Below are 26,789 nucleotides of genomic sequence, written 5' to 3' on the forward strand. Positions count from 1 at the left end.
AAATTTCAGTATTGCATCAAGAGTATTTCTACCCTTTCTGAAACCAAACTGATGACCGCTGAACAAGTCATTAACCTCAAAATAAGCAAGTAACTGAGAGCATAGGAGCTTTTCAAAGATTTTTGAGAAAACTGGGACTAATGAAATTGGTCTATAGTTTTTGATATCACCAACTTCACCCTTCTTAAACAAGGGTATGACCTTCGATATCTTGAGGCAGTCGGGATAAGTACCTTCCTTAATACATAAGTTGAATAGTTTGGTAAGGGGTTCCACAAAACCATTGATATTTCTTTCAATCAACGTTGGAGAAAGTCCATAGAAATCTCTGCTCCTACTAGGTTTCAAGGAATTAATCGCATCCTTGACATCATTAAATGTAACCTCCGAGAAGGAAAAAGCAGTATTCTCCACCACAGGAATTATACCTACAGGGTCGAAAACCTGATCACCCAGATCTTTCAAAGTTTCATGGGCAGCGGATGCGAAAAAGTTATTGAACTCACCTGAAGAAAAGTTCAGACCGTTTCCATTTCGCGAATCATTTCTACTCCCTATCAGCGACCACATAGTCCTAGCAACATTATTAGAATTTTTGATAATATTATCATTAGCCTCAATCCTGACCTGTTTCACTCTTCGCTTATATTTTAACCTAAAATTATTACGAGCTCTTTTTAACTCATCAGTTCGAAAGTGGGAATACATATCATTTAGCAAATGAAGGTCATCGCGCATACTCTTTAGTTCACGTGTGAACCAGCGTACACCCCCATCCTTGCCCCTAGATTTCATCATCCTGAAAGGAAAACACAATTGGAATGCATCGGTAATGACATCAACGAACACACCAAAACGGTCATTAACGGTACCACCGCCATCATACAAAAAACTCCACGAGAGAGAAGACAACACATTATGGAAAGAAAACATACCCTGTTCAGTCAAAGGCCGAAAAGACTTTACCAAAGTATCATCCACCATCCCCGCCGGAATGTTCACCTCCAGCAACTGGGCACGATGATCGGAAAACTCGAACTCCACCACCCTGGAAAAATGACCACCAGAGTCCCCACCAAAATTTATAAATATGTTATCAATACAGTTCGGCCCCCTAGTTGGCTCAAAAATAGTACGAACAAAACCGTTACAATTCATGATATCACAAAAAGAGTTACAATTCTTGTCAGGAGAGTTAAAAAGTAGATTGAAATCCCCAAGGAATGCAACTCTGCACTGAGTAGTACTAAGTATTCTAAAAATCTTTTCAAAGTTATCAAAAAACATATGAAAATCACTCTTAGGTGCTCTATAAATTGAAATCAATATCAAATCATACTGTAATAGCTTTATTGCAGAAATTTCACAATGTGAATCTAGAGATAAATTATTTACCTCATCTAGACAAACAAAAGGTGAATGGGAACGACACAACGTTAAAACACCACCCCTCTTAAAATGTTTACGGTTGTAGCTGTGAGCCAGCTGCCATCCTTCCAGCGAAAAAACTTCAGCTTCTTCCTGACTTAGCCAGTGCTTGGTTATTGACATAACTTGAGTATTTTCGTAAATATGAAGTAGCATTTCAAAAAAAGGATTCTTTTCCAGCAACACCCCTAGCATTTAAATGACACAGAGTTATTTTCTCGTTCTTGAGTAGTGATTGAGTTTTCTCTCGTGCTTTTGGGTCGAAAAAATTGCTTAAGTAAAACTCCACTAGGCCATTTAGTCTCATCCAACACGCTCTGTCTATGTGATAAGTCAAAACTTATTCTGAAGCTACTGTTTTTACCCTTATTGGCTAATTTGGAACACTTTATAATGATATCAGGCCAAGTAGACATGAGAAATTCCTCCATATCCTCCTCACTAACATCTCCAAGAATTCTACCAACGTAGATATTGATAAACTTTGGAGCTCCTTTTATTTTAGAGTTTGAAACTGAGGCTTTACCAGTAAAAAGTTTATTATTGTTTACTTTTGTTCTTGTTTTTAACCCTGAAATGTCAGAGTGTGTCATATCAGGTTCCACCCTGACATAAGTCGTATTCGGGTTCGGCTTTCGGACAGTCCGAGAATGGTTCTAGAACTGCGCAGAGGATTTAATACTAGGGCGCAAGAGTTTTGCGCAGTCCTAGAACAATTCTCGGACTGTCAGAAAGCCGAACCCGAATACGACTATACTTGTCAGAATTTGACATCAGTTTAATCGGTACATCAGGACTACGCCGATTAGATCCCCTAGATTCAAATTTGTTTATATTCATGCGAATGGCCACATTTCCAGATAAACTACTCATCTCAGGGTCAAGGCCATCACGGATATTTATTACTTGAGGAGGAATATCCACAGTAGGAATGTTGTTTATGTTTTTTGTAGGAGGTGGACCAACATTGTTATCAGAATTTGGACTTAGGTTAGAATTACCTTTCAAATCACTGTTTTGTAAGAGTTTAATTATAAGCTCTTGATCCTTGATTCTTTTATTCAACTCATGATTTAGTTGCTGGCACAATACAAATTGTTTCGTCAGATGCTCATTTTCCATAATCATCCGCCACTTATTTGTTAGAACAGGCACGTCACCAACCGGGCGAGAGGAGGTTTCGTGTTTGCTCGTTTCCTCGAAGAACTTTTCGAAAAATTTTTTAACTACTTTATTGGTAACACTATCCGGCACTGATCGCTGCACCAAAATGTCGATCAATATACTTTTATTAATTTTATTCAGCTCCGTTGTGAGAGCTTCACTTTTGTCAACCGTACTAGTCGGCGCCATTATCATTATGTAGCTTATATAGCTTCAGCACTAGTTCATCCACTACCAAGCTTTATAGGAGGGGAGATATTACTCCTCCTTGCAATCAACTGCACTCAAACGTCTTGGCAAAACCGTGGGAAGTTATGCCAATCATCTTAAATTTCGAAAAGCCTTTGAAACGGTCATAGCTGACCGTCCTAGTGCAATAAGTTTCGTAAATCGTTTGGACAAAAAGTCCTCCACGTGGTTTTCTGACGGATCAAAATCAAAAAGGGACACCGGCATTGGCGCATATGGATCTAAACCATAGAGAAAGAAGGAAAAGAGTGCCGACTCAGTGGTAAAATAAATTACGCGTGATTGAAGCGCCCTTATCGGCAGTAGACGCGAACTAACATGTTCCGAAAATTGGCACCAGGTTGCGCATTGATCGTTTTGAATTCGCATTTTGGCGCCTCAAATCATACAATCAAACAATTTGAATTAATACTCCACTGAAAATTGATAATAAACTGTAACTTCCAGTTTATTATCAATCTTCAGTGAGGTTGTCTTCTTGTAATACTTGTTTTTAGAAATGATAATCGACAAATATCAAAATACTTTTTATTAAACATTATATTAATTAATACACATTGAGTTTTCTCAAACAAAAAGTAATGAAATAATTTAGTAATGTCAGATTATATATTATTTTGTATAACCAAATTATTGAAGAAAAGAACATCCAGATTGAAGACTACACATAATTAATTGAATTCTTCTGACTTTCTAAAATTGCAACGATTACATCATGCATATGAGCAACGTATATACAAAATTGCTCACAAACATAACGTAAACACCTCTTGTCATCACCATATTCCTTAAAACATTGTAAACATATGAAACTCTCAAACTTGAGTTCTTAAAAGACATTCTTTGCATTGATGACACAATATACCAAAAGTTTTTTTTATAAAATACCCACTTACATAAACAAGAGCTTCGTCATCAATTTCAGCAATATTATTGGGAGGTTTTATATTTTGAAATTTTGAAAAGTCAACTGAATTGGTGGGATAATTTCGATTTTCGTCACATTTAAAATCCAAAAATTTTTTCAAATCTTCAAGAATATCTATGCCATCGTCTTCACAATTTTTCCATGGCTCCTAGGTGTAACAAGGCGATTCAAAAAGCAGGTCTCAAGTGCTGATATAAATTGATATGGAGTGGGATTTGTATTTACATGGCCATGTTGCCTGATCACAATGAAGAGATTCTCAACAGGATCTTGGTTCATCAATCTAGTTAGCAAGTATTTGAAACCAGCTTTACGACATTCATCCCACACCATAATTATACTTTCAAGTGTGGTAATCCAACCTTCCTTACATCTGGGAGGTCCTCAAATTTGATATTATAAGACTTTAAGGCATTACATGTGTTTTTCAATAAATGTGGAGGATCATGTAACACAACAACTTTTTGATCATTTACAATGAAGTGAGGTCCTGGAGAATTAGTATGGCATTCATCGATGAACTGTTTAATAGCAGCTGCGTTGGTAGTGCCTTGATCACAAACTGTACAAATCACCCGAAGACTTATTTCCTGCAGAGCAACTATGACTTCTTCAATAAGAATTTTGAGATGAGTTGTCTTTATCTGATCTTCAGTAGAATAGTAGGATATTGGCTGTTTCCAAGTAGAATCGTAGTCGTTGATATTCTTGAGGTCCTGGAGAATTAGTATGGCATTCATCGATCAACTGTTTAATAGCAGCTGCGTTGGTAGTGCCTTGATCACAAACTGTACAAATCACCCGAAGACTTATTTCCTGCAGAGCAACTATGACTTCTCCAATAAAAATTTTGAGATGAGTTGTCTTTATCTGATCTTCAGTAGAGAATAGTAGGATATTGGCTGTTTTCAAGTAGAATCGTAGTCGTTGATATACTTGAGGTCCCGAGGAGGTGCAGGAATCTTAGGGGAACCGATCCCCAAGAATAGTACAAGTAAATCGTAACAATCGTACAGGAACAAAACACTTTTACTACACTGACAGTAATATAAATCTTCGTCGTTAATTATTCAATAATATTTTCATATTATATTCAATTTTGGGACGCGTGGAAAAGTACACATGACGCCGTAACAATCATTTTGGAACTTCAAATTTAGGTTATGTTATTCCGAAACGAAAACATATTTCATCCTTTTCTACTATACAGCTATTTCAAACAATTAGTTCCATCTACTGCCCAACGGGGCGCCACCAGCAACGTTTTAAACGGCCAATGAGAGTTGTCTGTCTTTCCTTCCTTTGTCTATGATCTAAACTGAATGTTTCTAAGTGGGAAGTGAACCCTCTATTTCACAGACCGAGACACTGGCTGTTTGCGTATGCGCTCAGGAATGTATTAAAATGAGCCTCAAAGGTGCTCATATCTATATCACCACGGACAGCTACGCCACGCTGAGGTCCCTGGAATCATACTGCCAGGGATCTCTGCTGACATGGGAGTGCCGTAATACCATAAATCAACTAGCCTTAGGCAATAAAGTGCCTCTACTATGGGTACCAGGGCATTGTGGTGTTGAAGGAAATGAAAAAGTCGATGAACTTCCAAAAAGAGCATCAAGGTTAACCCCTTCTGGACCTGAGCGCATCTGTGCTCAGTGGGCTTGGAAAATAGCAATATATGGCAGCGGTCCAACAATGGGAGTTGATCAACAGAATAACCCTCTGGAGAAACACTTCTGGACCTACAACAGAAAACTGCTAAAGCTGCCACGAGTTGAGATTTGGGTGATGGTGGGACTACTGACAGGCTATGGGGGAGTCAGCAGATGAGATTTGTAGGCTCTGTGGATCAGAAGCAGAAACAGCTGAACAAAAAGTATGAAGGTGTGCAGAGCTGGCTGGCTTAAGAAACATCAGTATGGGAAAACCGGTCCTGGATACTCACGAGGTAACGGCCAAGGCCCCTGAGCATGTTGTCGGTTTTATCAACACCATTGCCGGTCTCCTTGGGTTTCTATGAATGAATAGCATAGAGAACAAAAGATCTACATGGTCGCACTTCCCGAAAGGCTAATCGAGCCACAACGACCCCGGTTCAGATACGAGGATGTATTGATATCTAGTTAGCTTAGACCAGTTCCATGCATAAAAAAAAATATTGCGTTACCGTAGCAACGAACAATAACTCATTAGAAGCGTCAGTGTGAAGTTTGAGATCAAAAAACGAAACCAGAGTAACGCAATAAATTGAAAGATGTCTAACGAAATTGCAAAAATTGAAAAATTGGAGTATCGAGCCTTTATCAAGTACCTCTATTTGAAAGAATTAAGAGGTAAGCAGATTTACAAAGATATGCTTGATACCCTTGGTGATCAATCTCCTTCGTGAAAAATTGGACTGCAAGCTTCAAAAGAGGTAAATGTTCCATTGAAGATGATGACTGATCGGAAAGTCCAGTTTCTGTGTTAGTCCCCGAAAATATCGATGCAGTTCATGACATGACTTTATCAGACCGTCGAATTGGGCTAAAACGGATCTGGAGCACTGAATATTTCATACGAACAAGTTCATCATATAGTTCACATCAATTTGGACATGAAAAAATTGCTGCAAAATGGATCCCCAAATGTTAGAATGTTAACCAAAAACGTGCAAGGGTAGAAGCTTCGCGTTCGATCTGTGCTCGATTTAAAAAAGATGTAGACTTCTTAAACCGAATTGTTACTATGGATGAGAGTTGGGTACATTTATACGATCCAGAAACAAAGCAACAATCGATGCAATGGCGGCACTCTGGTTCTCCAAGACCTAAGAAGTTTCGTGTCCAAAAATCTGCTGGAAAAATTCTTGCTTCAGTTTTTTTGCACAATTTGTCGGGATTTAGGTTTTGATTCACTAGAACACCCCCCTTATGCAACAGATTTGGCTCCATCCGACTATCATCTCTTTACTCACTGAAAAAAAGTTTAAAAGGTCGTAAATTTTCTTCCAACGAGGAGGTAATAAAAGCTGTGGAGGTCTGGTTTGCAGAGCAAGAAGAAACATTTTTTTGAAAGGTCTAGAGACGCTGCAGGTTCGATTTAATAAAGGTATCCAATTAAGAGGAGAATATGTTGAGTATTAAAATATTTTGACAAATTTTGTTTGGTTCTACAGTAGGCTAAGAATTTTTCAATATACCCTCGTAATAATAATAATAATAATTATACTCTTCTTTGTGATGTTCCGCGAATGGTTTTGACAGAGATAGTTTGATTACCCACCAATATCGTCAACACTACATACACACATTTTATAATGTTATCATCATTCCTCGCCTTACAAGATTCCCTTACTTTCTCGCCTGGAGTTTTGAATCCCCCTGTATATAAGTCACATAACCTACATATTTTATACTTAAAGATTAAAATTCACATTTCAGGTGTTCAGCGAAACGCCCCTACACGTAGCAGCAGCCCTGGGATCCTCGGAGATCATCAACCTCCTGCTCAAACACGGAGCCGCCGTGGACATACAGTGCGGCTTCGACAAAGTGACCCCCCTACACCTGGCAGCCAGCGAGGGCGACCCAGAATGCTGCCGCCTCCTGCTCAGGGCCAAGGCGCCCACCAACGCCCGGAACCACAAACTCCAAACGCCGCTCCACCTAGCCGCCCTATCGCAATGCGCGGAAACCCTGGAGGTCCTGCTGAGGGCGGGCGCCGATCCCAACGCCACTGACATCGACGGCCGCACCCCCCTGCACAGCTCCATCGTCAAGGTGACCAGATCCTGCGAGTGCGTCCGGTTGCTGCTGAAACACGGTACGGAGATCAACAAACCGGACGCCTTCGGTTACACCGCGCTCCATCTAGCGGCCTTGAACGAATTCTCGCACTGCGTCATGTTCCTGATAAACAACGGAGGCGACGTGACTGCCAGGACCAACGGAGGGATATCGGTCTTGAATTTCATAACCAGGAAAACGCCCGACGTCATCCCCAAGTATCTGCTGAAATTCGACGAGTCGATCAGGTTGAACGACCACGAGATCGGAGACGTGGACTGCGAATTGAAACTGGATTTCAGGGCGTTGGTGCCCAGTATGGGTCACAAGGAAACCGAGCTGTTGCTCAATTTCATCGAGGTCGGACACAAGGACATCCTGAAACATCCCTTATGCGAAACCTTCTTATTCTTAAAATGGCGAAGGATAAGGAAATTCTTCCTATTCAGCTTATTCTACCATTCACTCTTCGTTTCCTTATTCTCATTTTACATCCTCGGTGTCTTCCTGAAAGACTGCACCCCCTCCAATTCACTGGGTAGCACATTTTGCGATGTGAACGAAATCACGAAGATCATCGGCTACACGCTGATCTCCCTCAACGTCCTGATGTTGGGGAAGGAGTTGTTCCAGATAGCGCACAGTTGGCGCACCTACATCAAGCAGTGGGAGAACTGGTTGCAATGGATGATCATAATTTGCGTTTTCGCTTGCGTGAACCCGCACAGCTCCAGGATGAACATACGGACCAACATCCAGATGTGGCAACACCACGTCGCGGCCGTCGGTATATTCCTCACGTGGTTGGAACTCATGATGATCGTTGGTCGTTTTCCGACCTTCGGTCTGTACATCCAGATGTTCACGACGGTTTCGGTAAATTTCGTTAAATTCATGGCGGCTTATTTCTGCCTCCTGCTGGCGTTCGCCCTGTGTTTCGGAGTCATCTTCGCCAACTACAATTCGTTCAAGAGACTCCCCCTAGTGCTGATCAAAGTTATAGTGATGATGTCTGGCGAGCTGGAATACGAGGATATATTTTTCGATGAGACCCAACCGATCAAGTTCCCCTGGACCGCCCAAGTGATGTTCCTGGCGTTTGTCGTGTTGGTGACGATAATCCTGACGAATCTTATGGTCGGATTGGCTGTCAGCGACATACAAGGCTTACAACAGAGCGCCGGTTTGGATCGTTTGGTGCGCCAAGCGGAGCTGGTCGCGCATCTGGAGAGCATGCTATTCTCCAAACTCCTCATATGTATCCCGAACAAATTGATGAAATTCCTCCATCGGCAATCGTTGCTGCTGAAATCCGAGTACCACTGGGCGTTGTATATACGTCCTAACGATCCGAGGGAGACCAGAATCCCAAAATATATAATAACCAACATTTACAATTTGGTGGTGGAAAAAAGGGAGAAGTTGAGAAAGAGATTCAAGAAAAGGATAACGGAGCAATATAGTGGTAATACGAATTCTTTCGTGTCGCCCGGTCTATCCAGAATCAATTCTTACATGAGTTACGTAGCTGCGGAAAATCCCAAGGGCAAATCGGTCAGATCGCAGGTGGATGACCTTGGCAACGAATTTATTGAATTTACGCGTAGTTTTAAGACTCGATTAGAAAAGATGTATCGACAATTATCATCGGATAAAAACGAGAAGGGGGCTAAAGTTAACAAACAATCTTCCTTGGAGAAAGACTATCAAATTATTTGAAAAGTATAAAGAATTTTTTTTGAAATTATTATTCCACAATAGGTTATAAAATGTATATCCTGAGTAAATGAATAAAAAAACAAATGCAATTACAACCTAACCTGCCTTCATTGATTGTAAACATATGAAGTCATTCTTTCTCAACCTCTCCAAAATACAGATATTTAACGAGAAAAGCTTTTATCGCGAGAATTATTTTCGGTGTGTGTGCGTTTGGAAAAAATGTCGTCTTCTCAATAGAGGCAAAACAGAAAACGGTATATTCGAAATCAAAGAAGGTGGAGAAATCGAAGCATTAAGAGAAGGAGATGCGGGTAAGTATATAGGAATAAAACATGCTAGACAGAATAATCAGAGCCAGATGAAAAAAGAATTGACGGAGGAGTTTGCTGGAAGATTAAGAAGATTGATGAAAACTAGTCCAAATAGCAAGAACCTACGCTTGCTCAGAACTGAGCTACTCGTTCGGTATCATATCTTGGATCAGCACCGATTTAGCAGCCTTACAGAGAAAAATAATGACTATGCAGACAAAACATCATGAACATCACCACAAAAACAGACAGAGCTGCCACTACACCTTGGGGTAGAGGAATTGTTGATTTGTCCAACCGGTGGTCTCGGGAGATTGAAGGTCGTCGAGAATATTTCCTGAACAAGGCTGCTTCATCAGAACTTCATCGAGTTGTCTGTGATACTGATAGTTCTACTCCGTTAAGACTGCAGCAATATCACACAGAAATCGTCGAACACTCTGCAGAAAGCAAAATGCAGAAACTGATTAGAAAAGCTTTGCATGGGAGACACCAAAACGACTACGTTGACATTTCTGAGTCTAACTAGTGAATGACTTCCGGAATATTGTTTCGCGATACAGGGGGCTTCATCATTGCCATCCAGAATCAAATGATTCCAACAAGGAACTATATGAAATAATATATAGGATGGTCCAACGAAAATTTTACACCAATTTTCCAACTTTAAAATGAAAATGTGGAAAATCGCTCGTAACCTTCAATAACTGATTCGAGGGATAACAACTTTTCCATTTTTTTCATCCCTGTAACATCAACCCATTAGCGGGAGTGAGCACAACCCCTTGATTTCGAATAGGGATAAGGGGTATTGAGATTACTAATTTTGAAGATCCTATCATTCAGTCATTGCTGAATCTCGTTAACGAGAATAAATCTACAAAAAGACTCGAAAACGAAACTACCGGTGCGATCAACTTAATAATTTCTTAGGACTACTTGCGACTGTGTGCCTTCCTGTGACTAAAAAGACCCAACCGTGACCTACAAATCCTTCATCCACACTCTGGGCATGGATAGTCACCAACCAGATCTGGCCGCCGCTGTATCCTTCTCGAGTCTCCATTATAACTATGGACCAAAGACCTCCACTGTGTTCTTTCTAAAGCTAGTTGTTCCCAGTTATGATTGACATTAACTGATTTCAAAGATTGATGCAGTATATCCTTAAACCGCTTATACCGGCCTTTCCTGGTTTCCGGGCTCCCTCTGTATACATGCAGACCTACTTTTCGAAATCTTGTGTGTTGCATCCTCAGAATGTGGCCGCTCCATCTGAGTCGGGCCCTCGTTACTTGAGTCTCAATTGTTGTACAACTCGCGCGTTGCAAGACTTCTGCATTCGAAACTTTGTGGAACCATATGATGTGCATTATCTGTCTTAGATGACGTTGTTGCGTTGGTTCAAGCTGTTTAATATGTCGCCTGTAGGGCGTCCAGCTTTCGCTTCCGTAAAGAAGCGTTGGGAGGACCACTGCTTTGTAAACAGCTGTCTTGGTCTTCAGATTGAGGTCGTGATTTTGAAACACTCTGTCCTTTAGCGTCCAGAGTGCCCGTGATGCCGAATTGATACGGTTGTGTATTTCCATGTCAAGGTTAGCCCTAGTATTTATTTATTTATTTATTTATCTTAACGGACATGCCAATTTACGAATTATTATCATTATTATTATTAATTACAAACAGCAAAGCCAATTTTCCAATAAGATATACAATATTCCAAAAATTAACAAGAAAACAAACAAAAATGTTGAAATCTACAAAAAAAAAAGAAACATCATAGGAAAAACAACAAGAACAGTTGACAAGTTCAAATAGCTTCAAAATATCTTTTAAGACTAAAAATAGATATCTGAAAAAGATCAATCTCCGATGCATTTGCCCCTTTTATCGCTCGTGCAATCGGATTATTCATGGCATAATTAGTGGGGTTATATTCGATGTATAAGAGATCTCTATGTCTAAGGAATACATTTTTCGCATTAAGTTTTATCTTAGATACTAAGTATTCACAATCAATGTAATTATTGATTAGTTTATATACAAACATTACATCAAAATTATTCCTTCTTATAGATAGTGGTTTCATTGATAAAGACACGTGTAGGTGGTCGTAGTTTATTGAGGCCTTGGGAATACTCATTTTGTAAGCAACTCAATATTATTTTTGTGTACTTCATAATAAGGAGACCAAACTACAGTTGAATATTCCAATATACTTCGGACATTCGCAAAATAAACACTTTTTAAGGCAGAGATATTATTAAAATCTTTGAGTTTTCTCTTAATAAATCCAAGCATCCTCATAGCTTTCTGAGTTATGATGAAAATATGCTGAATCAAATTCAGTTGGTGGTCGAGGTGTATTCCTAGATCTTTAACAATTAGGCTTGAGCTCAGTTTGACATTGTTCAACTTATAATCGTACTGGATAGGTGATTTAATTTTGTAAAATCTCATTACACTACATTTACCGATATTGAATTGCATTTCATTGTCAACACACCACCTTTCAACATTGATAAGATCTTCTTGTAGTTAAAGACAATCTTGAATACTCCGTATGACCCTAAACAATTTAAGATCGTCAGCGAACAGTAGAAATAGACTTCCTCTAATATATTTTCCTATATCATTTATGAAACATAGGAAGAGTAGCGTAGAAAGGGGTGAACCCTGACCAACCCCAGAAAGAACGAGAAACTGCTCGGAGATAATATTATCTCTAAGCTTAACCCATCACGCAGACGATCAGACAACCAGTCCAATAACGGAGGGCCGACACCGATCCCTTCAAGTTTTTCAACAAGTAACGAATGTGGAACCGTGTCAAAAGCTTTTTGAAAGTCGGTGTAAATGCTATCAACCTGAAATTTTTCTTTCATTGCATTTGAAATGATGTCTATGTACGAAACAAGATTAGTTGTTACCGATCTCTTGCTAATGAATCCGTGTTGTTCTGATAGAAAAACATGTGAAAGGCATGAAGCTTTCCAAGTATTTGAACTGCTCGACCTGTTCTAGAGTTCCATCCTCCAGGCTGATATAGTTTCGAGTACTATCTGACTTTAAAATTACCCTTCAAAATAACAATCGATAATGGAATAACATCGAGAATAGTGAAAGAGACAATGTGGAATTTATGTCGAGAATATTATTCGTATCCGACACATTTCAAAGGTATTCAGTAGTTATGTTGTTAATTTTTTGTCCAAAAAAAAATTATTAATTTTTTGTCCAATAAAGTGGTCTATCGTAAATTTTTGAGAAAGTTACAAGTGTGTCAAAGCGATTGTAAATTTGTAGTAGAATTAAATGGTGTATTCCGTAGAAGAAAGGGCGGAAATGAATTATTTTTAAGAAATAACGACTATGCGCGAACAAAAGCGGCTTTATTCAACGAATGATATCCTAGAAAAAATGTATCAGCTGCTTATGTTGTGCAACTGCGATTTGACGATTCTAGTTCAATAGAAAACATAAAAAAGGGTGCATGAAAGAGAAGAAGCACGGGACTGCCACTGTCTTAGGTCATGTAGCAATGAATCCGACCTTTAGTACTAGGAAATTGTCCGATGTATCCGGTGCTTCGCGCAAAACAATCATGAGAATCCTCTAAAGCATAAAACCCATGCTTATAATATACGATTGGTCCAGAAACTGAATGGGGATGACTCCGGTTCTGTGAAATGGTCATTGAAATGATTAAGAGTAATCAAAACTACATGTTCGATATCTGTTTTTCCGACGAGTGTTCTTTTTACCTTAACGGCATTGTATGTAAAGCGGCATAACTATTGGTATTGGTCAGATGAAAATCCAAGATTATTTCGTGAGGTGCATACTCAGGTTCTTCAAAAATTGAATGTTTGGGAGTTCTTAGATGAAAATTTTATTCACGCCGAGATTGGAAGAAGGGTGAGTGGCCACCCAGATCTCCTGATCTGGCTCCACTGGACTTCTTTCTATGGGGTCACCTGAAATCCAAGATTCACGCTACCCAGTCGGAGTCACTGGTTGATAGTGAACTCGGATCATTAATGAAATTACACCAGAAATCTTGAGTGATGTAACTATATGAACATATAATCATATGTCTGGATTTCCCATCAAATTTTGATGTCATTTCGATCGATATTGATATTGCGAAGCTTTTCAGAGATTTCAGAGCTCCAGGTCAATTTAATTTCTTGCCTAAATTATCCTTTCATCAACTTTTCAATTTCTCACGAAATATTAATTGAAAAACTATGCCGTAAAGAGCATTTCATCAGGAATGAATGGCGAAGAAACGAAACATATTAATTTTCATATTAATTCCTTCCTTTTTCAAATGGAATATTGGATTGAATTGGAAAAAGTCAGAATTGGTTATTGTTGGTCAAATGTAGTTATGCCAGTTCGTCCAACAGAAAGTACTTCTTCTAGAAGAAACAAGGTAGGTGCTTGAAAAAAGTTGGGAGAGGTTTGAGGTCTTTATAAGCCAAGTGATTTAATTGATGAGCAAAATCCGCTCCATGATTTGTTGAGTAGAAGAATTTTTTTTCTGTATTGAAACAGTAGGTAACCAGCCAACTATAGTTGAGGTAGCTAGCATAGAATATAAAATACTCAAAAGTAGTTAGGCAGGAGGCCTACATTGCTTATAATCGTTTCTCATTCAATTACATAGAGATCATAGAGAAAGGGAAACTTTTCTCTTGTCTCTGCTGATAGAGATAGAGTTCACAACAATAAATAATTCATTTAATTTTTTATTGATTGATGTAGTAATAAATATAAAATGCGCCAGATTTCAAAAAGTTGCTATAGACTAGGCAGTTTAGAGCGAAATACTAGTTTTCAACTTGACCAGATCTGTATACTTACAAGTTTGTAGTGGTAAAATAGTTTTTTTTTAGGACCAATATGGCAATTTCACGAAAGTAAAGTGCCCTTCGTTTATTTTAGACAGTATTTGTGTATTTATTATATGTTTGTCCAGTTCAAAGTCTTATATTATTCCACTTCAATCTACCAATTCGGGTGAAAATATTTGTTGTTGAAATCCTGTAGCATACCTAAGCTTTCTAAGCATTACATTATTATCATCTTTCATGTAATACTAAATGTACAGCACGCTTTGCGTGACGAATTATTAAATATTTTGGTTCAGAAAAAAATATGGGTCTGAAATATGTAAAAATAACTAAGGCTTTATATTTAAAAAAATGAAAGTTACCACTATATCACTGAAGTGGCGGACTGAAAAAACCTTCGCGTAAGCCACTGCATTCTACATGAAAAAGGGTCTGTAGTCTGTAACGTTTGTTTTTCAATATCACTGAAACTTTATGAAATAGAGGCACCAATTCAAAGAGCTGAATAATGAGTTTTTCACGTAAAAACAAAAGAAGATAGAAAAATGCGGTTTTGGTCATTATCCATATTTTGAATCTCGAGGTCGGAAATGTGCCATCTATTTTTCCCTAGGCAACTTTCTTTTATTTAATAAGATATGCATCCATTAACTCTCTCAACCCTCAATGAAATATTCTAAATAATTATGATAGAAGTATTCAAATACTAGTACAACGGTTACAGTGAAAATATCCAAACTCCTCTGTTCATAGAAAAACTTACCAATAATTTAGCACCGAACACAGAACCATCTTTCAATGTTAACTGATGACTTTCAGTACCCTTTGATAATTTCAAATCTTGGAGAGAAGCTTCATTGAGTACACTAACATTCGAATTCTCAAGTTCTTTATATACGCTGTGCAGTGTGAGATCATTCTCTACTATGTAGGCCAGATTCTCATCTGAATAGTCCCCTTTGAAATTAATGACAGCTTCGGAATTCGCTTCCCAAATCTAGAAATGATATCGATATCACTTTCTGATGAATATTTTTCATTTCAAGACTTTGTAAACATTAAACTCATTGATGTACTCTTTAACGAGTGATTAATAATGGTATAAGATGGCATTAATATGTTCTAAGGAAATTGAACAACGGAAGTGAAACAATCTAACTTCTTTGAACACACAGAAGAATAGTAGATCATTCTTCTCATTAACCAAATGATGTGTGAATTATCAATAATAAATCATATTCCCTGTATTATTATTGAATCAATTGTGTAGTTCACAGTTAGCTCTAACGATTAGCTTAGGCTACAGTGTTATGTGGACAAAATCTCACCCTCCTAGTAACTGTCAATATATCTAGCTGTAACGATTCAAGCCCAAGATTTCGATTAAAAAATCTACCTGCATTCTTTTTACTGTGCCATATCTTGAAGACTGTATGTGCCTCCAAACTCCTATTTCATTTAATAGATTATAAGTAGCTTGATTCAATGATGAGACACGGTTACTATATAGTTCTGGCAGCTTCCAGTCCCTTTTTTTCGAACCTTCTAATAACAATATACTTTTATCAGACAAGCGACTGTTCTTTCCTAGAGAAAACTTTCATTGAAATTACTTTAGTGATTTTAAATATATCGTTTTTCACCTAAGACACATGCAAGAGTTGCTCCAACTAGTCCCCCACCAACAATAACAATATCATAATTTGTTTGAGAAGAAATGAATCGACTACAGTTTTTCATAGAATTTTTCATCAGCATCTTTCGAGGGAACGCCACACAGCTCATTGTTGTTGGTAAGCGTATCATACTTTGAAAAAATGAAGATATTACAGGCTCTTCAGTCCTTTTCTTGCCGAAATTGAGTGTTAAAGTGAGGTTATGTCTATGTCAGTGTGACACTTTGGTTATGTTATGACAGTGGACAGATCAGAGACAACATAATTAGTTCATTGCGGTTGAGCAAGATCTCAACTTTATGGCCCTTATGCCTCTAGTAGGCTATGCTTTTCCAGAGACAGTGAAGAAAGATCTAAGGCTGAAGTGATACCTTACCTTTTATTATTGAGAAATATTTATTTTTGAAAATTATATTCAATAGAAAAAAAATTTCTTCATTTAATTCACTGACCATCATAGGTGGTGCAGATGTCCACGGTGCCCCCCTGTGTTTGGCAAACTAACTACCTTTGAAGCAAGGTTAGGTTAGTAGATTCCAATGGGGAATTCTCCTCAATTTGAGTTATCAAAGCATATGCAAGTAGAAACTGAATAATTATGAGTATCATACATGAATTCTTCAAATGCACCGCGAAAACTATTCAAAATCAATCTTCAAATATGAGGTTTTAAAATTTAAATCGCTTCGTTTCTACTTTACGATTTGGCAACAGCGCCTGCTAGAAAACAAAAGGAACAATGGTTCCCATAAAATTTTACGACCTTACTGGTTCGTCGCAGATTTCATAGACAGCCATGTTTGTCTATCTCATCAAGATAGGGTATTTGTTGTCCTTTATTATCAACGCATATTTCAGTCGATGTTGCCAACTTGTGCAATAGAAAGGCAACACGATTTAAATTTTGAATACCCATTTTTATTGTTTAATTTTTTTGGGAAACGGTTAAAATGGTCATTTCAAAATGTGACGTTTCCCAGATATTTCATAAAAATACATCCTTTTCGTCAGAAGGAGTATTCCCTATTCACTCTGAACTAAATTTTCTGGATAGGATTGGTGGAAGATAATCGGAAATAAAACTCGAATTTCCTGAAACCATTTATTAATATATTCCTTATTATTTCAACTGAGAAATTATCTACTTATTATGACAATGCGCACTGACAATTATTATGAAAGATTTAATTCAAGTGCAACTTCAAAACTGCAGAGACTTATTGCAAGTGGGTTCCAGATTTATGATCTTTGTTCGAATAATCTGGTCAATTCCTGGAAAAAAAACAAAGCTATTACTTTCATTGAAATTAATGACAGAAAGTAAGGAATTGATTGGAAGAGGAAGAAAATACAATAAATTTTTACCGAATATCATATAAAGAAATGATAACAAACAGTTATAGTAATTATTTGCACTGAAAGTTATCTGTAAGATATGTGAAATATAATCTATGTTTAATAAAGCTAACTCACCTCTGACTTGTTCTCCAAATGTAGGTTTCTTCAAATTAAATGAAATAATTTCTCAGTTTGTGAATATTTATCCAATTAAACTCCTAACTTCTCTTGAAGGGATTGAAAGGCAGTAAATTCAGTAGAGAAAATTTTGAAAAGCGTATCACTATCGAAAAGCAATGCAAATCTCAAGAATCAATGTTAACCCCTCTCATGAACGCGTTATCTCCCCATTTTATAAATCTCTCAAAATTGTTGAAGCATTGCATTTGATCAAGTATGTATGAATTAAGTTCTCCAAAGCAGCTAACAACCTAAAAAATATGTATAAAATAATAATGTATTCATTCTGACCGAAATGATCAAACTTACACATTTAAAGACTGATGTTATTCTTCTACTTCCTATGTTTCGCAAAATCATTCAAGAATAATTCGTTAGTATCTACTACAACTTCAAATATAAGACTAGACTCTTATGGTCGTTGCTTTAACATGATTCGTCCTTTCAATTCCTGTCACCAAATGATTTAATAAAAGAAATAAATTTCATACCCTGAAATAAGATAAATATAATTAAAAACTTCAAAGAGACATAAAAAACACTAGGAAAAACTGGGAAAATTTTGTCGGTTGCAAATAAGTGGCCATCAAAATGAAAATTAAATAATGAAAATTATTTCTCGCGGTCAATTTCAAATCGATTAGTCGTCGACTAAAACTGAGGTTGCCATACCCGAGATCTCTCGAATGGGCAACATTAAAGATCTGTCAAAGATAAAAAAAAGGTTTTGGCTTTCAATGACTCCTTGAGTTTAGTTCATGTGATATCTGATGATTAAAATCATAGACTGGTTTTGGTATTATTGTACCTTCTTCAGTGATTCGTAGGGATAATGGTATTATTGCATCAACTTAAATTAAAAATTGCTTTTCAGTTACCATTTTTAAGAAGCTGTACCTAAACAGGAGCCGATCAAAAAAGTGAATTATATGAAGGACCTAAATTATTAAGACAAGGAATCATCCCTTAACTCTCAGATTGCTGACAAAATATGCCCAGTTTAAATTCATCATTTTCAAAAAAATTTTACTCACTGCTGAACCGAGATGCTCCTGGAAATTCACATGATTTGGTCGGATTCTGGAATCACTGTTTTGAATACTGATGAAATATTATTTGTACAAGTACCCTTTTAGGTTCAGTGGATAATAACTCGTTCAGGATTGGACCATCTATAGCCCAACTCTCAAAGATCATTCTTCAAGAATAATGTCCCAACTCCAAAATTTTTCAAAAGATCGTCAATTTAAGATGCGACTGTTAATCAAGTTTTCTGCTTGCTGCCTTGTTATCGATGGCTCAACTTTCAAAAGACCATTCTTCAAGAAGAATCTCTCAACTCCAGAATTTTTCGAAAAGAGCTCAAATTTCTTTCAAGGTGCTAGTAGTTCATCACTAATTAAAGATTTCTGTTTGCCGCCTTGTTATGGCGCCAACGAATGGAGTGTTGATATTAATCATTTCGTTTTTCAAAAGATCATCAGTTTAAGGTGCGACTGTTCATCAAGTTTTCTGCTTGTTGCCTTGTTATCGATGGCTCAACTCCAGAATTTTTCGAAAACTGGTCAATTTCTAGCTAGTAGTAGTTCATCACTAACTAAAGATTTGTTTGCCGCCGACCGAATGGAGTGTTGATATTAATCTTTCATGAATATCTAAAGAAGTTCCATTCCGTCACACGTTGTTAGAATGCGTAATTCGGTATCAGAGTATTTCCAATCTTGACGTGAAGCCGAGGGTAAAGATTCTCTCACTTTTATTCTATATCCATTAGGAAAAACGAAACTGATGAAGTGTGACTCGTGTTGATCTCAGTTTTGGCCGAATTTTATTCCAACCTTTAACCTCTAGTTATTCTTAGTTATTTCTTTGATACTGTCCTACAAACTGGGAGATGTCTCGATTCATTTCTTTCACGTCCGTCAAAATTTAGAAAAATGTAGTGGCATTAATATCAAAATGGTGCGGAGGTCCATAAGAATGTCGTTGAATGTAATCCGCAAAATCCCCCCTTTTGGATGTTGAAATACGTCCATTAGAATGTTAGATTATTAGTTGAAAAACTCATCCACTTTCATATGGCATTCATCCAAATCGGTCGTTTACAAATTGCCGGTACCGTTTACCATGACGACTCCCAAACAGAATTGAAAATTACGTACATACTTCGAATTTTGAAAGTTCTTCATCGTTCCATATTCCGTCTCGTCTGCATCTACATACCTGAAAAAGAGATTAATACCTGTTTTTCATCAATCCACTGCATTGATTCGTATCCTTCCTGAACCGTAATTCCTCCATGTCTGAAATAGAAAAAAAAATCATTACAATATCCACTATACTTGATTGATTATACAGGGCGAATGTTCAACTCGTACATATATTTTCACAGTATATCAGAAGAAACACTTTTTTCAGCTATCATTGCAGGAAAGTCCATTAATTTAATGCCCCATCAAAGTATGTGAGATATAACTGTAAATTATATTCTTTCATGGACTTTCAACAGAATTTTTTCAACCGAGCCGAATTGGATAAAATGGTAAAGGAAAAGTGTTCCTTTTGACCTCCGGAATCTTCTGTCAAAGAGTCACCCTGTATATGAAAGTAAGTGTTTTAGGCCCGTTTGTACCAATCCCCCTTAAAATGAGTACTTAACTAAGCGTAGCTTACAGTTAATGGACGCTTAATTTTATTTCCAGTTGCACGACTGCGGCTTAACAGAATCTTAAGTAAGGGACCCTTAAGTTTTAATACCTAGTGGTATTTCAGATTTTTATTTTGGTGCAACTTCATTCTAGTCCAATCAAGCCTTTTCATTGGTTGGCCGGTTCAAGATGATCCTTGTCATTTCATTAACCCAACTTTATTGTCCTGTCAGTCAGTCAAGTAAATTATTATATTATTATTGAAGAGTGACAACTTTTTGTTTCTGATTTAGCATTATTATTGATGATGAAATGGATTGTCAAATAAAAGGTACTTGACTTTATTAGAAAAACCACAGCAGTTCTGCAGCCAGTTTATAAGTTCAACAAATTATCTTAGGTTAGAATCTCGCCCTTAAATACCTAAGTGGTCATTACAGGAGCGCTTAAATTTAAGGCTAGCTTTTGCCATTTGAATGTCACTTAACAGTTGGTGCAACGTAATTTAAGTCAAGGGTTCATTTTAAGCGACACTTAACACTAAGTGCGTTTGGTGCAAACGGGTCTAACTGTAATAATGGCGAAATTGATATATTCTTATATCTGAAACTGCTCCAAATCTTCGCTAAAAAATTTCAATTACCTGCATCTTCAAGGTGATTTTTCCGACCTATTGTCCCAAGTGCTTCGTCGCTAATCTGATGAAAAATTCCATTCTCTTCCTGAAAACACTGAGCCTTCACCATTCGTTATACGGCAGTCCTCCGCTCTAGAAAAACTTCCACTGGAAACTGCAACTCTTGGCAACCACCTCCTGTGGGAAATCTGCGGCGTTCCTCTTCTGGAAAATTGCCGTCTTCGCATCCTGGAATGCTGCTATCCCTTGTCCTAGAAAGCTGCGACTCTCTCCTCCAAGAAGTAGTCTTCTGGATAATTGTCGTCCACTCCTCCTAAAGATGGAAGCAACCGATTCCCTAGAGAAACCGGAAAACCACAGCAGTCCTCCCCTACTGGCAGTCGTGATCCTCTTCTCCTGGTAGTCGTGGTCCTTTCCTACTGGAAAATCTTGGCCTCTTCGCCTGGAAAGTAGCAAAGCTCCTCTCCTGGGCAGCTACCGATCTCTCCTCCTAGAAAGCTGCTGTTCTCTCCTCCTTGACGACGTGGTCCCTCTCCTTCTGGGAGTCGTGGTCCTCTCCTTCTGGCAGTCGTGGTCCCTCTACTTTTGGTAGTCCTGGTCCTCTCCTTCTGTAAGCCGTAGTCCCTCTCCTGAGAATTGTGGTCCCCATACTTCTAGCAGTTGTGGTCTCTCTTCTTCTGGCAGTCGTGGTCCTCTACTTCTTGGAGTCGTGGTCCTCTCCTTCTGGTAGTCCTGGTTCTCGCCTTCTGTAAGCCGTAGTCCCTCTCCTTCTGGGAATTGTTGTCCCCATACTTCTAGCAGTTGTGGTCTCTCTTCTTCTGGCAGTCGTGGTCCCTTTACTTCTGGCAGTCGTGGTCCTCTACTTCTGGGAGTCGTGGTCCTCTCCTTCTGGTAGTCCTGGTTCTCGCCTTCTGTAAGCCGTAGTCCCTCTCCTTCTGGGAATTGTGGTCCCCCTACTTCTAGCAGTCGTGGTCCTCTACTTCTGGGAATCGTGGTCCTCTACTTCTGGGAGTCGTGGTCCCTCTCCTTCTGGGAGTCGTGGTCCTCTTCTCCTGGTAAATCGTGGTTCCTCTTCATCTTGGTAATCATACTCATCTTCGCCGGAAAAAGTACCGTCAACTTCTTCTGGAAAGCCGCCAATCTCTCCTAAGAAGCTGCCGTTCTCTTCCGCTTGTCAATTTTTCATCCTTGAAAGTTGCCTTCATTTCCTCTGGCTTCGTGGATAGCTAGCGACATCCTCTGTTGAAAAACTGCCGTCCTCTCTTCGTAGAGTCGTTGTTCATTGCTTCTAGGAAGCTGCTACTACACTGGCTCTGGAAATCTTCCACCTCCTCTCGTCACGCAGACCAATGTGTAAGATCTCATTTCGTGATAATGATGCCTTCTCAGATAACTGAAAACTAACAGATTACTTTTGACCTCAACACCTCAAAAGTACCATTGTTCGTTTACTTGTTAAACTTCTGCATTCTCATTTTATTCACTGGATGCCATCTTTCCCGAACTGAAACTCAATCACGCACATGCACCAATTTTTCTGTAGTTCAACACATCAGCCTAGATTTTTATTAATCATGAACTTGTTGTACACATGCAGAAAAAATAATTCCAAAGAGTAACAGCTAGCTTGTCATAAATTATAAATGAGTGCGAGGAATCATTGATATATAAAAACTCTGTTTAGATTACTCTGAATTATTTGCAACTTCATGCTGTTTAGCATCATATGAAGATTCTGTTAGTGTTAAATATCAAAAATATGCAAAGGGGGTCATCATTTCCAGCAAAGCCCAGAATATTAATTTTCATTAATCCACAATGCACGAGTACCATGAACTAAAAAACATGTATCTACTTTAGGTGCTCTGAATCATAAGAAACTATTGAAAAAAAGCTGCCCGAAAAAATATTTAAGGCTAGACATAAACTCTTCACCGTCTTGGTTGGAGGAATCTTCATTCTTGTTGATCTCCCATCTTTTTCCTGAAAAATGATTTGTATCTGTTGTCATCACAATTTGGAAGAAGTTGAGTTCCATTCTGTCTTGTCTGTCTTTTCTCGCCCCTTTTTCATGTCAATCTTAGAAGATGTGGCAATCCTCTTCTATCTTGACGACATTTTTTTCTTTTATACCGAGCCGCATACTCAGCGATACTTTTCTTCAGATGTCTGGAAAATGATTCGTTATTCCTGACCTCACCAGTGGGAAATCTGCCCAAAAATTTCAGCATTCGCACTGAGGGCTTCATAGGATAGTTGGGAATTCTTATTGGACCATCAGCATCTGGAATGAAACGTAAACTTGTAGACCGATATGTAATTTCGGTGATAATTGACAAAATAGATATTGTGACAACAAAATTTTCTCTTTGATTAATATTTACCTTTTTCTTTACAATTTCGAAAGATTCTATCATATCGTGTTCTTTCTCTTCTTGATCTACATTTATGACCATCTACTCAACCATTCGAAATATTTCATTACTTGTCCTTGTGTTCAGCTTATGAATTGCTCCTCTCGAAATTAGTATTTTCCTTTCACAGGAACTGTGATCATCTGGAAAGCTGCTTTTTATGCTCAGAAGACTACCATCCCCTAAAGGTCTTCAGGAATACCATTTCCTATTGGGAAACAATCTCTTCAATCTAGAAATCTGATATTGTTCTCTCTTCTTCTGAATCTTTCTACTATACTAGAAAATAGTGCACTTCTCATCTTCTTCAAAATCTTGATCATAATCTTCTGTGTCATATTCTCCTGGCAGTCGTGGTCCTTTCCTACTGGAACATCTTGGTAAAGCTCCTCTCCTGGGCAGCTACCGATCTCTCCTCCTAGGAAGCTGCTGTTCTCCTCTCCTTGACTACGTGGCCCCTCTCCTTCTGTGAGTCGTTGTCTTCCTCTTCTGGCAGTCTTGGTCCCTCTTCTTCTGGTAGGCCTGGTCCTCTCCTTCTGTAAGCCGTAGTCCCTCTCCTTCTGGGAATCGTTGTCCGCCTACTTCTAGCAATCGTGGTCCCTTTACTTCTGGCAGTCGTGATCCTCCACTTCTGTTAGTCGACGTCCTCTACTTCTGGGAGTCGTGGTCCCTCTTCTTCTAGGAGTCGTGGTCCCTCTCCTTCTGGGAGTCGTGGTCCTCTTCCACTGGTAAATCGTGGTTCCTCTTCATCTTGAAAGTCATACTCCTCTTCGCCGGGAAAAGTACCGTCAACTTCTTCTGGAAAGCCGCCAATCTCTCCTAAGAAGCTGCCGTTCTCTTCTGCTTGTCAATTTTTCATCCTTGAAAGTTGCCTTCATTTCCTCTGGCTTCGGGGACAGCTAGCGACATCTTCTGTTGGAAAACTGCCGTCCTCTCTTAGTAGAGTTGTTCATTGCTTCTAGGAAGCTGCTACTACACTGCCTCTGGAAATCTTCCACCTCCGCTTCTCTCGTCTCACAGACCAATGTGTAAGATTTCTTTCGTGATAACGATGCCTTCTCAGATAACTGAAAACTAACAGATTACTTTTGACCTCAATACTTCAAAAGTACCATTGTTCTTATACTTGTTGAACTTCTGCATTCTCATTTTATTCACTGGATGCCATCTTTCCCGAACTAAAACTCAATCACGCACATGCACCAATTTTTCTGCAGTTCAACACATCAGCCTAGATTATTAGTAATCATGAACTTGTTGTACACATGCAGAAACAATAATTCCAAAGAGTAACAGCTAGCTTGTCATAAATTATAAATAAGTGCGCGGTTCATCGATACAAACAAACTCTATGTAGATTACTCTGAATTATTTGCAACTTCATGCTGTTTAGCATCATATGAAGATTGTGTTAGTGTTAAATATCAGAAATATGCAAAGGGGACATCATTTCCAGCAAAGCCCAGAATATTAATTTTCATTATTCCACAATGCACGAGTACCATGAACTTTGCATTAACTATACAACACGTATCTACTTCAAGTGCTCTGAATCATAAGAAACTATTGAAAAAAAGCTGCCCGAAAAGTATTTAAGGCTTGACTCTTCACCGTCTAGGTTGGAGGAATCTTCATTCTTGTTGATCTACTATCTTTTTCCTGAAAAATAATTTGTATTCTTCTGTCTTGTAGCTCTTTTCTTGCCCCTTTTTTCATGTCAATCTTCGAAGACGTGGCAATCCTCTTCTATCTTGAAGACATCTTTTTCATTTATGTCGAGCCCCATACTCAGCGATACTTTTCTTCAGATGTCTGGAAAATAATTCGTTATTCCTGACCTCACCAGTGGGGAATCTGCCCAAAATCTTCTGGAGTCGCACTCAGGCTTCATTGGATAGTTGGGAATTCTTAGTGGACCATCATCATCTGAAATAAAATGTATATTTTTTTAAACTTGTATATCGATATGTAATTTATGTGATAATTAACATAATCGATATTGCGAAAAACAAAATTTTGGATTCGTATTTACCTTTTCCTTTACAATTTTGCAAGATTCTCTCATATAGTCTTCTTTCTCTTCTTCATCTACATCTATAACCTTTTGCTCAACCATTCGAAATATTTCATTATTTGTTCTTGTGTTCAGCTTATAAATTACTCTCTCAAAATTGGTGCAAGTGCCAGTATATACTCTAACCCTTTAATTTATTTCCTTTCACACGAGCTCTTCTGGAAAGCCGTTTTCTATGCTCAGAAAGCTACCATTATCTAAAAGTCTTCAGGAATTCCATTTCTCATTGAGAAACCATCTCTTCAATCTAGAAAGCACCCATCCTCACGTCGTAAAAAGCCGTTTTCATCTCTTTCGATCAAATCTGATATTCGTCTTTCTTAGAAATCTGAATTTTTCTACCATACTGGAAAATCTTGCTCTTCATCTTCTTCAAAATCTTGATCATAATCTTCTGTCATATTCTTCAGGAAAGCCGGAAAGTCATCTTCTTAAAAGTCATTGTCGTCTTCCTTCTCTTCTGAAGAGTCTTGATCATAATCTTCTGTGTTATCTTCTTCTGGAGAGCCGTGGTCATCTTCTGAAAAAAATTGTCATCGTCTTCTTCTGGAAACTCTTGATCATCATCTTCTGTTAACCCTTTCAGGCCCAAATTAAAAAATTTCATTGAAAATAAACTCATATTTTGAGGTCGAGAATACATGGAATTCAATATATTTCATTGAATATCTATTTGCAATTTTTTTTTAAGGGTGGTTTCTACATGTAACCACCAAGACTGATAATACCAGTAATATTATTATTTCTTGTGGAAGGCAAGTGAAAGGCATAGTGAAACCACTAGGTTTGAAAGGGTTAAGTCGTAGTCTTGTTCTTCTAGACAGCCGAGATCATATGACTCTTATTCTGGAAAGTCTGAATCATCATATTCACCGTGGTAATTTTTGTTTTGGATAGAAGTGGTCACATTGTTCTAAAAACCGCAGTAGTTTCCTCTTCGAAAGCCGTAGTTCACTTAATTCTGGAAACCTGTAGTTAAATTTCTTTTGGAAAGCAGTTTCTTCCCCTGAAAAGACGCGGTGCTCTACTCCTGGAACTACGCGGTCTTCTACTCCTGTAAAGTCGTTGTTCTCTTCTCCTGGATAGACGTGGTCCTCTTCTCATGGCATTCGTAGTCCTCCTCTCCAGAAGAGTGTGGTACTTTTATCCTGGAAAGTTGTAGAACTTTAACCAAGCTGTGGCTCTTTTCTCCTGGAAAAGCGTGACCTGTCCTGGAAAGTTATGGTACTCTTCTCCTGGAAAGGTGGGCCTCTACTCCTGGAAAGCCGTGGGCCTCTTCTCCTTCAAAGTCATCATACTCCTCTCCTGGAAAGCGGTCGTCCTCTTCTCCTGGATAGCCGTGGTCCTCTTCTCCTGGAAAGCCGTAGTCCTCTTCTCCTAGAATGCCGTGG

The 26,789-nt window shown here is 38.3% G+C and overlaps 2 protein-coding genes and 1 long non-coding RNA gene across 5 annotated transcripts in view; 1 reads left to right on the forward strand and 2 right to left on the reverse strand.

Moving 5' to 3' along the window:
• The window catches only part of LOC123307188 (transient receptor potential channel pyrexia-like), a 29,388-nt gene extending 20,124 nt beyond the window's left edge, over positions 1 to 9,264 (forward strand). Inside the window, exon 5 of the mRNA XM_044889406.1 lies at positions 7,195 to 9,264. Within this exon, the coding sequence (XP_044745341.1) occupies positions 7,195 to 9,258 (2,064 nt within the window). The 3' untranslated portion in view covers positions 9,259 to 9,264. The remainder of the gene's footprint in view (positions 1 to 7,194) is intronic.
• Positions 1 to 16,317, reverse strand: part of LOC123307189 (ubiquinone biosynthesis monooxygenase COQ6, mitochondrial) — a 43,262-nt gene extending 26,945 nt beyond the window's left edge. Inside the window, exons 1-3 of the mRNA XM_044889407.1 lie at positions 16,075 to 16,317; positions 15,828 to 16,018; positions 15,195 to 15,428 (exon numbers count right to left, since the gene is read on the reverse strand). Of these exons, the coding sequence (XP_044745342.1) occupies positions 15,195 to 15,428; positions 15,828 to 16,018; positions 16,075 to 16,237 (588 nt within the window). The 5' untranslated portion in view covers positions 16,238 to 16,317. The remainder of the gene's footprint in view (positions 1 to 15,194; positions 15,429 to 15,827; positions 16,019 to 16,074) is intronic.
• Positions 16,318 to 17,195: 878 nt separating this feature from the next.
• On the reverse strand, positions 17,196 to 26,621 carry LOC123308481. 3 transcript variants are annotated; one of them, XR_006537132.1, is made up of 7 exons: positions 25,357 to 26,621; positions 23,295 to 25,250; positions 20,917 to 23,194; positions 18,660 to 19,928; positions 17,935 to 18,117; positions 17,581 to 17,876; positions 17,196 to 17,379 (listed from the first exon to the last, which is right to left on the reverse strand). It is a non-coding gene; the product is annotated as an uncharacterized LOC123308481 (long non-coding RNA). The 3 variants fall into 3 exon arrangements; XR_006537133.1 differs by having other exon boundaries at positions 17,931 to 18,117; XR_006537134.1 differs by having other exon boundaries at positions 20,917 to 23,211.
• Between the last annotated feature and the right edge of the window lie 168 nt (positions 26,622 to 26,789).

This window comes from Coccinella septempunctata, chromosome 2 (genome assembly GCF_907165205.1).
Source record: "Coccinella septempunctata chromosome 2, icCocSept1.1, whole genome shotgun sequence".
NCBI lineage: Eukaryota > Metazoa > Arthropoda > Insecta > Coleoptera > Coccinellidae > Coccinella > Coccinella septempunctata.